The sequence below is a fragment of the Macrotis lagotis genome, chromosome 6 (genome assembly GCF_037893015.1).
Source record: "Macrotis lagotis isolate mMagLag1 chromosome 6, bilby.v1.9.chrom.fasta, whole genome shotgun sequence".
NCBI classification, from domain to species: Eukaryota; Metazoa; Chordata; class Mammalia; order Peramelemorphia; family Peramelidae; genus Macrotis; species Macrotis lagotis.
In genome coordinates, this window is record NC_133663.1 from 221,529,734 (window position 1) to 221,542,177 (window position 12,444).

The 12,444-nt window shown below is 34.9% G+C and overlaps 1 protein-coding gene across 4 annotated transcripts in view; it reads right to left on the reverse strand.

The window, feature by feature from the left end:
* PPEF1 (protein phosphatase with EF-hand domain 1) overlaps positions 1–12,444 on the reverse strand; it is a 216,405-nt gene that overhangs the window by 101,809 nt on the left and 102,152 nt on the right. For all 4 annotated transcript variants that reach the window (XM_074192696.1, XM_074192697.1, XM_074192695.1 and 1 more), the window contains 2 exons: positions 11,963–12,126; positions 3,275–3,389 (listed from right to left, as the gene is read on the reverse strand). In XM_074192696.1, the coding sequence (XP_074048797.1) occupies positions 3,275–3,389; positions 11,963–12,126 (279 nt within the window). The remainder of the gene's footprint in view (positions 1–3,274; positions 3,390–11,962; positions 12,127–12,444) is intronic.

A 12,444-nucleotide genomic window follows, 5' to 3' on the forward strand; every position in this document is an offset into this window, starting at 1 on the left:
GTGTTCTTTTCACTGCACCACCTAGCCTCCCCAATACTTTATTTTTTCTAACAATTCTGAAATTTACTGTAGAAAATTTCAAAATTATATGGTTACAGAATTATATATCTTCTCCCTTAAATATAATTAGTCTAGGGTATTTGTTTTTCAAGTTCAAAATCTTAGAAGGAAGTGGAGCCTCAAGCATGATTCCCTTCCCATCAATTACGAACTTCACAATGAATTCCCATAGCAATTCAATTAGCAAAGAAACCCATTATCCAAGTCAATAGCAAAATAGCAATTAGAGAAAGTATACAGAGGAGAATATTTACCAGACAATAAAAAGTGAAGGAGGTTGGGGGAGCCCCCTCAGTAATTTCAACAAGATGAAAGGAATGAAGTTTGGTTCCTAAGGAAGAAGCATTCCAGAAGGCTTGCTGAAAGGAGTAGACTAATTAGGATTTTGGAGTATAAGAGTTGAGAAAGAAGAGAATAAGGAAGCAATTGTAGGGAATGGGGAAAGGGTTTTCCATGGTGACCTGCAGGGTCTCAGAATCAGTGCTTTGTGTAGGTTATGACCAGGTATGAGAATGTTAATCATTGAATAGAAGGCATCACACCTCTTCCCAGAGAAGACTAGAGGATCAGCCAGGAGATAGAACATACCAAGTTAGATGAGATGCTTCATTTTAATATATATTTCCTCTTTAATATCTTTAAGATATCCTTTCTTCAAGGCATAGGAACGCCAGGAAATAGAAGATCTGAAATCATAAGAAAAATTGCTCCTCTTTGCACTAGAGATTCTGTACATCAAGGTTGGGAGATCAGTCTACCTTACTTGGCACAGATGGAAATCATTCCACCAGCCTCTAGCAGGCTTCTCTCAGGGAGCACATGCAGTAGGAGATAGATGGTGTACATTAGTGTCACTTGACCTGCCTTCCCGAGTTATTTCGATTTCCACGGTTTTTGTTGTTTTTGTTCCAGAAATGTCTGATTCTTTGAGATCCCATTTAGGATGTTCCTGGCAAAGATGCTGAAGTGGTTTGCCATTTCCTTCTCCAGCTTATTTTATAGATGAAGAAACTGAGGCAAATAGGGTTAAACGATTTGCCCAGTCACACAGCTACTAAGTATCTGAGTCCAGATTTGAACTCAAAAAGAGAAATCTTTGACTCCAGGCCAGAAATTCTAACCACCATACTACCTAGCTGCCTTCGGTTGCCAGTTTACAGATTCCTTTTCCATCAATTACAAATGCAATAGGGACTGAGAGAGTAGATGCAAGATTAGCTACAGATTAGAAATAAAGAGAACTGGATTCTAATCCTATCTCTGCCACCAACTAGCTTTATTGCCTTGGTAAGCCACTTAACATATAAGGACCTTAATTTTCTCACCTGTAAAATGAAAAGAATGGAGCAGATGAGATACCATTTAGTACAATGGTTTTGGAATCAGAACTCTATGTCCAAATCTTCCCATTATTGACAATCTCATCTGGAAAATTAAGGAATTGGACTAGATGGAATCTATTCCTGCAGATAAGTAAATGGCAATAGGATAGGATGCTAGACTTGGAATCAAGAGAATCTATTTTGCAAACCTTAACATATGAACTATTATTATTATTATTATTATTATTATTATTATTATTATTATTATTATTATTGTTAAGTACAGTCCTACATTGAACTCTAACATCCTCCAGCTAATTCATTCCTACACAGATCAATTCACCCAAGAAGGAAAATAACAGAGAAGTACCTAGAGATTCAGCTTAGACAATCAAAAGAAATCTTCTGATCTTGCAGACATTTCTGTCTGTTTCCTTGGTCCTTGAATCAAACAAGAATAAAGGAGAGTTTGCATTTGTCCAAGGGCACTTGGCACCCTAAGACAAAACATGACAGCACATGTTGTATTGCTATGGAAATACACCCTGATTAGTTGTAAAAGTCAATAATAGCGCTGGTGATAATGAACTATGAACTAACAATCCAATCAAGTCAGTGAATGAGCTTCTCACCCTTGTTCATTGAACACCTGAGCCACTCTTTTCCCATTTTATTCATCACAGTTGTTAAATTAAGACCCTATGGCCAATAATAGAAACTAGAAATGGAAATGGTCTAATTAAATTGCTAAATCTTATTCTACCTCCCAGAGTAAGAGGGTTTGTGGAAGGAAGGAAGGAAGGAAGGAAGGAAGGAAGGAAGGAAGGAAGGAAGGAAGGGAGGAAGGAAGGAAGGAAGGGAGGAAGGAAGGGAGGAAGGAAGGGAGGAAGGAAGGGAGGAAGGGAGGGAAAGGTGATTTGAAGAATAAGCATCATAGTACTATGACTTTGAAGCTTCAGCAGTTAGTGGGATTGAGCTATGATGTTAATACTGTATCTGGAAGCAACATCCTGCCAGGCTTGCCTACAATGTAGCAAAATTTCAAATCTTACCTAGCACCTGGAAGAACAGTTCTCTAAAAATGTCTCTGCTCTTCCTAAAAGCTAAAGACCTTTTCGGAAATGCTACAACAAAAGTCAAAGGCTGAGTATAGTTTAATGTGTAAAAACCATCTTTGTGATCCTTCTTTAACTACATAGAAGAAATCCAGTCAGGAAATAAATAGTAAAGCAGGAATTGTCCTAAGTGTTGGGGTTACAAATATGAAAAAGATAGTTCATGCCCTCAAAACAGGAGGAAAACAATTCACAAAAAGAATCTGTAAAGATGAGTAGTCTAGCTAGAGTCTAAGAGGGATTAGTAAATGAAGGTGGAAAAGGAAGAGATGGCTGTTCTGGTAGTCCTCTTTAAATGGAGGCTTTGGGAAGAGTTCCTTGCTCTAAGCAGAACAGGAGAAGCTATTGAGGTACTGATAAGGTTTGAGTACCAAGCCTGCTGTAGTCTTGAAGGATGTGAGTTTTCTGATGATGAAGTTCTTGGGAGCTCAATGGAATCCAATTTCAAGAAATGAAACTGAGTTGGAAATGACAAGTATTAGTAAGATGAATTCTGAGGAAAGTCAGAGAGGGCTGAGAGGGCTAAAAGGAAGGAAAAAAGAAGTCTAAGTGGTCTTCTACATTGGAAAACTGCATGTCTTGAGAAAATCCTGAAAATATCTTATGTCATGGACTTATTTCCTACATAAAACAGGGGGGATGTGGACATTTAGAATTATCCTCATGGATAATTCAATAGTCTTACTTTCCCCTCCCCCTTAATATGGGAGAACTATCACCTTTTAAATTTGTGCAAAATCATCAATTTTTGTGAAATTGCTCAGAGTTTGACCTTACCACAGACTGTTAATTCCTTGGTTTTGGTGGCTGATGTGCGAAGGATATTTGGCAATTGTTGCAAGACCTTCTTGGCTTCTAGTAAAATCTGTAGCACATAGCGGGCGTGCAGTATCTATAAGGGGAAAAAATTGAGGACATCATTGTATTAACCTATAAATATGTTATATAGATGTGAGTCAAATCTGTTTCTATGCTTCCTAGTCATCTCTCAAATATTTTCAGGCAGAAAATCCACTTTGTGATTTATCCATAAGAAATTTTCTAGAAAGTGGACTTTAAATATTAAGAGAATCAAAAAAGGGAAACAGAGCTCTGAAGGGACAGAAGTTTGAATATAAAGGAGTACTATAATTTCCAATAATTATTTTTTTGGCAAGGCAATGGGATTAAGTGACTTGCCCAAGTTCGAATAGCTAGCTAAGTATTAAGTGTCTGAGCTGGATTTGAACTCAGGTCCTCCTGACTTCAGGGCTGGTGCTCTATCTATTGCACTTCCAAGCTGCCCCAATAATGGTTTTTAATTTGCATGATGTTTGATCTTTTGAGTTCCAATAGTCATATGGAAAAACAATGATTTTCATTGACAGAGAGGTGAACCTGGAAGCCAGGAAGACCTGGTTCCAAGCCCTGTCTCTGATATATGGATGTGGAACTTTTCAATCATTTAACCCTTTAATATTCTGAATGCAGGAGTGCCACATGCTACCCCACCACTACTGAGACAGGACAAAATCAGATTAAATTGTCATTGGGAAATATTTAAGAAAATGTAAAGTTAAAAAAAAAAAAGGAAAAAAAAGAAAAAAAGAAAAGAAAATGTAAAGTTAAAATAAATATGTAATGTATATAATAAATTAAAATAAAATATATAATTAAACATAAATAATATAATATTAGTAATCAATATGCAGACAACAGAGATCCAGTACAGTTTAGTACAGTTTAAGCCCCTATTTCTACTTGAATTTGATATCACTGCTATGATAATATTAATAATTAATATTTATATAGTGCTTACTATGAGCCAGGCAATGCTTCTTATCTCATTTCATTCTTATAACAAATATGAGAGGCAGGTGCTATGATTATCTCCATTTTACAGGTATATAAACTGAGGCAGAAGTGAAGTGACTTGCTCAGGGTCATATAAATACTATCTGAGGTTAAATTTGAATGTAGCTGCAGAGAACGTACTTACCTAATTGGTAGAGGAATATTACTCGCCTGGAAGTTCTCTACACCAAGGATCTTTATCCCGAAGCATGGTTGTGTTGAATGTCTGCTTATATCTTGCCTGTTTACTGACACTGAACACTTATGCTGATTGCAAGGATGCAATGGCATTAAAGAAAGCTGAACTGGGAAGCCAAGATGGTGGAGAGAAGCTAGGAAACTCCCTGACCTTTTCCCAATGTCCCTCTGAAACAACTTTGAATGAAGCCTCTAAACAGACCCTGGAGTGACAGAACTCACAAAAAGATAGCTTGAAACAACTTTTTAGCTCAAGATATCTTAGAGGGACTTCAGGAAAGATCTGCCTCACTTGATAATAGAGTACAGTCCAGGTAAGGAACAGGGAAGCCAGCAGCTAGTTCTAAGCTTTAGAGAAAATCAATAACTGAGATCCCTAGGTCCTAGTTCAGCAGACCAAGTATACATCAGACCGGCCCCAGCACAGAAGGCATAATGTGAATCAGAAGTTGGTGCAATAGGTGGGACTGGTTTAGGCTACCCTAATGAAAGGAGTAAGTCACCAACATCTGCCCCCCAGCACAAAACGTATGTGACTGTCCCCCATTGCCCCAGGAGTAGAGCTCAACTTTTTAAATGAACAAAAACAAAAAGAGTTTTAACCATAGAAATCTACTATGGCAACAGAGAAAATCATTTCAGAAGAGGAAAGCTATGACAAAATACCTACATGTGAAGCCTTAATGGTGATTATAAATTGATCTCTCAAGTCCAAAATGTCCTCTCAGAAGAACTCAAAAAGGATTTTAAAAATCAAATAAGGGAGGTGGAAGACAACTTGGGGAAATAAATGAGAACAATGCAGGAGAATTATGAAAAAGGAAAAGGAAGCACAAAAAAAGACTGATGAAAACAATAACTTTAGAAGTAGAGTTGTCCAAATGAAAAAAGGAAAACTCTTTCAAAAGTCTAATAGGACAAATGAAAATGGGAATACAAAGCTAACTGAAGAAAATAAATTCTTAAAACTTGGAATTCAGCAAATGGAAAATAATGCCTCTATAATACATCAATAATTCATCAAGCAAAATTAAAAGAAAGAAAAAATTTTAAAAATACAAAGTATCTCATAGGAAAAATTAACCAGGAAAACAGATCCAGAAGAGATACTTTATGAATTATTGGTCTACCTTAAAGTAATGATCAAAAATAAAGAACCTGGACAATATTTTTCAGAAAATTATCAAGGAAAATTTCCCTAATACCCTAGAGCAAGAAGATAAAATATTCTTTGAAAGAATGTACTGATCACCCCCCTGTAAGAAATATTATAGCCAAATTTCAGGTTTATCAGCTAAAGGAGAAAATACGGCAAGCAGATTAAAAACAAATCAAATAGGGAGCAGCTCAGTTGCACAGTGGATAGAGCCCCAGCCCTGGAGTCAAGAGGATCTGTGTTCAAATCTGGCCTCAGACACTTAGTAAATACCTTGGGCAAGTCACTTAACCCCATTGCCTTAAAATAAATTTTTTTTAAAACAAATACCAAGGAGTCCAGCCAGGATTATGTGGGCATTAGCAGCTTCAACATTAAAGGATCAGAGGACCTAGCATATGATATTCCAGAGGGCAAAGGGATTACAACTAAGAATCATCTACATTGCAAAATTCAGCATATTCTTCAGGGGAAAAGATGAACACTCAGTGAAATAGGAGACTTTCATACTTTCCTGATAAAAAGCCCAGAAGAGATGAAAAATTTGATCTTCAAATATAAGGCTCAAGAGATGAATAAAAAGGCAAATGGAAAGAAAAATATGTTAGTCAATAAGACTGTTTACATTCCTACATGGGAAGATAATACTTGTCACTCTTGAGAATTGTATTTCTTTTTATTTGACAAAGGGTGTGGTTATAAGTTGATTTTGAAATAATGATTTTTTTCAATTATGTCTTGAAAATAAGAGATTCTACTGGGAAGGGAAATGCACAAGAGGGTAAATCACATCATATGAAGAAACACAAATGATTTATTATGGTAGAGAGAAAGAAGGGAAAGTGTGAGCATTAAGTGAATCTTACTCTTAGCAAATTGGCTTAATGAGGGAATAATATATATATATATATATATATTCCTAAATGTGTAAGGAAAGTAGGAGGGCAAAGGGGAAAAAATGAAAGGAGGGGCTCATAGCAGGAAGGGGAGAAATAGGAAGAGAAGTGGGATAAAGAGGGGAGGGCACAATGAGGGAAGTGGTGATCAAATCTAAAATACTGGTGAGTAGGAATAGAGTAGAAGGAGAGAAAAAATATAAATGGGGGAAAATAGAATGAAGGGGAAATACAAAGTTAGTAATCATAGCTGTGGATGTGAATGGAATGAGCTCTCCCATAAAATGGAAGCAGAGAACAAAGTGGATTAAAAAACAAAATCCTACAATATGTTGACTACAAGAAACACATTTGAAGTAGAGAGACGCACACAGAATAAAGGTAAAAGGCTAGAGCAGAACATATTATGCCTCAGCTGAAGTTAACAAAAACGTAGGAGGTAGCAATACCGATCTCAAACAAAGCAAAAGCAAAACAAAAGATCTAATTAAAAGGGAGAAGAAAGAAAAATTACATCTTTTTAAAAGGTACCATAGAGAATAAAGTAGTACTAAGTATATATGCACCAAGTGGCATAGCACCAAATTCATAGAGAAGTTAAATGAGTTATAGGAAGAAATAGATAGTAAAATTATACTAGTAGGGAACTTCAACCTCCCTCTCTCAGAATCTAACCACAAAATCTACATACAAAATCTAATCACAAAATAAACAATAAAGAAGTGAAGGAGTAAGTGAACAGAATTATAGAAAAGTTAGATATGATAGATCTCTGGAAAAAAATTGAATGTATGCTATGCCACTTGGTATAATCACCCTTAACAATAACAAACTATCAGAAATCATATCATTATCTCAATAGATGCTGAAAAACCTTTTTAGTTTTGTTTTGGTTTTTTTTGCAAGGCAAATGGGGTTTAGTGGCTTGCCCAAGGCCACACAGCTAGGTAATTATTAAGTGTCTGAAACCGGATTTGAACCCAGGTACTCCTGACTCCAAGGCCGGTGCTTTATCCACTGCACCACCTAGCTGCCCCCCTGAAAAAGCTTTTGACAAAATACAGCATTCATTTATATTAAAAAACAGTAGAAAGCATAGGAATAAATTAACTTTTCCTTAAAATGATAAGTAGTAACAAGCCATTCCTCAACTGATAAATAGTCAAAAGATACGGAAAGGCAATTCTCAGATGAAGAAATTAAAGCTATCTATAATAATATGTAAAAATAATCTAAATCAATATTGATTAGTGGAATACAAAATAAAACAACTCTCGAAGTACCACCTCACACCCATCAGATTGGTCAATATGACATAAAAAGAAAATGATCAATGTTGGAGGGGGGATGTGGGAAAACTGAAACAGTTGGTGGAATTATGAGCTAATCCAACCTTTCTGGAGAGCAATTTGGAACTATACCCAAAGGGTAAAAAGATCTAATAAAACCATTACTCAGTCTGTATCCCAAATAGATCACAAGAAAAGGGTAAATAACATATATGTAATAAATATTCATAGTAGATCTTTTCATAGTGGCAAAGAATTGGTAATTGATAGAATGCCCATTAATTGAATAGCTATATGAGCTATGGTATATGAATGTGATAGAGTATTATTGTTCTCCATAAGAAATAATGACTGGGGGGGCAGCTAGGTGGTGCAGTGGATAAAGCACCAGCCTTGGAGTCAGGAGTACCTGGGTTCAAATCTGGTCTCAGACACTTAATAATTACCTAGCTGTGTGGCCTTGGGCAAGCCACTTAACCCTACTTGTCTTGCAAAAACCTAAAAGAAAAAGAAAAAAAAAAGAAATGACTGACTCAACTTCAGAAAATCTGGAAAAACTTGCATGAACTGATTCTGAGTGAAGTGAGCAACCAGAAGAACATTACACATTAACAACAACATTGTGTGGTGATCAATTATGATGAACTTGCTCATCTCAGCAGTAATCAAAGACAATTCTAAAGGACTTGTGATACCATCTACAGCCAAAGATGGAACCATGGAGTTTGAATATAGACAAAAGTTTAGTAATTTCCATTTTTAAATTTGTTGTATGTTTTATAGGTTTTTTTTTCTCTCTCAGCTTTTTTCCTCCCTTTTTGCTCTGATTCTTCTTTTACAACATAATTAATATGGAAATGTGTTTAACATAATTACACATGTAAATCTACATTAGATTGCTCTCTGTCAGAGGGATTAGGAGGGAAAGGAGGGAGGAAGAAAAATGTGAAACTCAAAACCTTATAAAAATTATTGTTGAAAACTATCTTTGCAATATAGCTGAAAAAATGAATTTAAAGTTTTGAAAAAATGATGAGAAATATCTATCTAAAGCCATCAGCAAGCATCATATGCTATGGGGATAAGCTGAAAGTTTTCCCAATAAAGTCAGAAGTGAAACAAGGATTCCTGTTATCACCACTATTATTCAATATTGTATTAAGAATGTTAACTTTTATAATAAGAGAAGAAAAAGAAATTAAAAGAAAAAACAAAACTATCACTCTTTGCAGATAATATGATGGTATTCTTAGAGAATTCTAAAGAATCAACTTAAAAACTACTTTAAACAATTAAAAATTTTATAAAAGTATCAAGAAATAAAATAAAGCAACATAAATCATCAACATTTCTATAAATTACCAACAAATCCCAGCAGCAAGATATAGAAAGAGAAATTCTTTTCAAAACAATTGTAGACAACATAAAGTATTTGGGAGTCTATCTACTAAGATAAGCTCAAGATGAATATAATTATAAAATACTTTTTTTGTACAAGTAAAGTCAGATCTAAACAACTTGAGAAATATCAATTACTCTTAGGTAGGCCAAGTTAATATAAAAAATATATAATTTTACCTAAATTTATCTTATTCAGTGCCATGCCAATCAAACTACCCAAAAATTATTTTACAAAATAACAAAATGTATCTGGAAAAACAAAAGATCACGGATATCAAGGAAATTAATGGAAAAAATGCAAAAGAATATGGCCTAGTCATATCAGATCTAAAATTATATTATAAAGTAGCAGCTATCAAACTATTTGGTATTGGCTAAGAAATAGAGTAGTGGATCAGTGGAAAAGGTTAGGTTCACAAAGACACAGTAGTAAATAACTATACTATCTACTGTTTGATAAACCCAAAGACTACAAATTCTGAGATAAGACCCACTTTAGGCCAAAAACTGCTGGGAAAACTGGAAAATAGTATGGCAGAAATAGTAGGCATAGACCCACATCTCACACCCCACACAAACATATGGACAAATCAGGTTCATGATTTAGACATAAAGGATGATACCATAAGCCAATTAGAAGAGCAAGAAATTGTTTATCCATCAGATCTATGCAAAGGCGAATTTATAACCAAAAAAGAGATACATTATTAAATATAAAATGGATAATTTTGATTACATTAAATTGAAAAATATTCATAGCAGCCCTGTTTGTGGTAGAAAAGAACTGGAAATTGGGTAAATGCCCTTGGGGACTCATTCATTGCATCAGTGCCACAATCAGGGACAATTTGGGGCTATCTGCCATGGAGAATACCATCTGTATCCAGATAATGAACCGTGGAGTTTGAACAAAGACCAAGGACTATTACCTTTACTTTAGAAAAGAAAATTGATACCTTATTGTCTGATCTTGCTATCTCTTATACTTTATATTTCTTCCTTTAGGGCATGATTTCTTTCTCATCACATTCAATTTGGATCAATGTATACCATGGAAACAATGTAAAGACTGGCAAATTGCCTTCTGTGGGGGTGGAGGGAGGGAAGTAAGTTTAGGGGAAAAGTTGTAAAACTCAAAATAAAATCTGTTTAAAAAAAAAGAATTAGATGACTAAAAGGATAGAGAAATGGATCTAGTGCAAACAGGGCTTGAATCCTGCTTCTGATATTAAATGTTCATTGTGAAAGCTTGAGTAAATTGTTTAACCTCTTACAGTTTTAGAAAACTCTCCAGATTTAATGTCCACTTGTACAGGAACAGGAGATTTTCTTACATGGGAGTCCCACATACTGATGGAATCACAGATCCAGGGCCCATTCTTATCTCCAAGTTGCATATTATCTATGGGACTCAAACATATACAATAATTCTCTTCAGTCATATCTGACTCTTTTTGAGATTTTCCTGGGACAGATACTGAAATGGTTGTCCATTTCCTTGTCCAATTGATTTTACATATGAGGAAACTGAGGCAAACAATTAGGTACTAACCCAAAGTCATACACTGGTAAGTGTCTGAGGCCAAATTTGAACTCAGTGTCTCCCTGACTCCTGGTCCAGAACTCTATTCCCCTAGACTACTAGCTATTCTTGTTTCAAAACTATTATAAAGGGCAGCTAGGTGGTAGCTAGAGCACAGACCCTGGAGTCAGGATGACCTGAATTCAAATCTAACCTCAGATACTTAAATATTCACCTTAGCTATGTGACCTTAGGCTAGTCACTTAAACCCTATTGCCTTGCAAAAAAAAATTATAGAAATCACTTCAGTATTAAAAGTACAGGAACTCAATAGGTTGAATACAAAAATACCTTCAAGAAGGTCAAATGAAATACCATGAACTGTGGCCTTATTTTTATCACATAATTAGACATTTATTTTCCTGGATACATATGTATACTGACTATAGAAAGTGTGATATAGGTAAATTCTAAATTATGAACATAGAAAGCAATTAAGAGAGGAGCAGAAGAGGTTCAGAAAACAAAGTCAATCTACAGAAAGAAACCAAGCACTGTTAGGATGTTTTACTGTGAACAAAAGACTTAAGGAAGTCATGGGTTTTTTTTCTTATAAGTATCTGAAGTCCTGCCATTTAAAAAGAGATTAAATTCTATCAGTTTGGACTGAGGAGGTAGAACCAGGAAAAATTGCTAGAGCACACAGGAAGAAAACATAAAGAAAAACTTTCAAGTAATTGGGACTGTCCATCTATGGAATGGGTTATTTTCACAAAGTACTAAGTTTTCTGCCAACGAAAGCATTCAAAAGGAAATGAGATGATGGCTTATCAGAGGTGTGATAGACAAGATTCATGATTTAAACAGAGGCAATTCAAAAATTGTCTCTGAAATCCCTTCCAATTCTACTGCAAGTTCCCATGAATACATTAGGAAACTGATAGTTGAAAGATCATTTGATCTCTCTGCACAACTTTACTTCCATAAATTCAAAATGTCCAGTTGTTTGGAAGAGTATTTTATAAAGTATAGAATAGAGGTAAGTTATCTCATTATCATCATTATCTTAATAAGTCTTGGTTTGAGAAAAATAACATTCCTAAAAACATTCTCAAAACTGTCAAAATGCACAGGTATTTAAAACAGTATCACTCCAGCATCTCTACTTACCTGTTTTTCCTTGAAAGCATCAATTAGAAGTATGACTTCAGTAAAAGTGAGAGGAAATTTTAGCCGAGGACCATAATAAGAATCTGGTACCTCTATCATACTTATAATAACTTCTGGGTTCGGTTTTTGCTTTGTTTCGCCTTCAAAAATGTTATCCAGATTTTCTGAAAAGGGAAAAACAGTTTAAAAGAAAAAAAGTAATTGTCAAAATACAGTATTGTTCCTATATCATAGTGATATTTCTGAATGAGCTAAATGACCAAGTCAAATCCCAATGAATCAATAAGTGCCAATTATGTACTGGTGATAAAGAATGAAGCAATATCTACTCACAATGACCTTATTGTGAATAACAAATACATTTATTTTTATTTCATAAATAACAAGTTCATTTAAATTATATGAAGCATAAATATAAAGTTAAAAAATAGTTATATGCAAAATAGTTAAATAAAGGTTAATTCAGGAGGGAAGGTACTAGC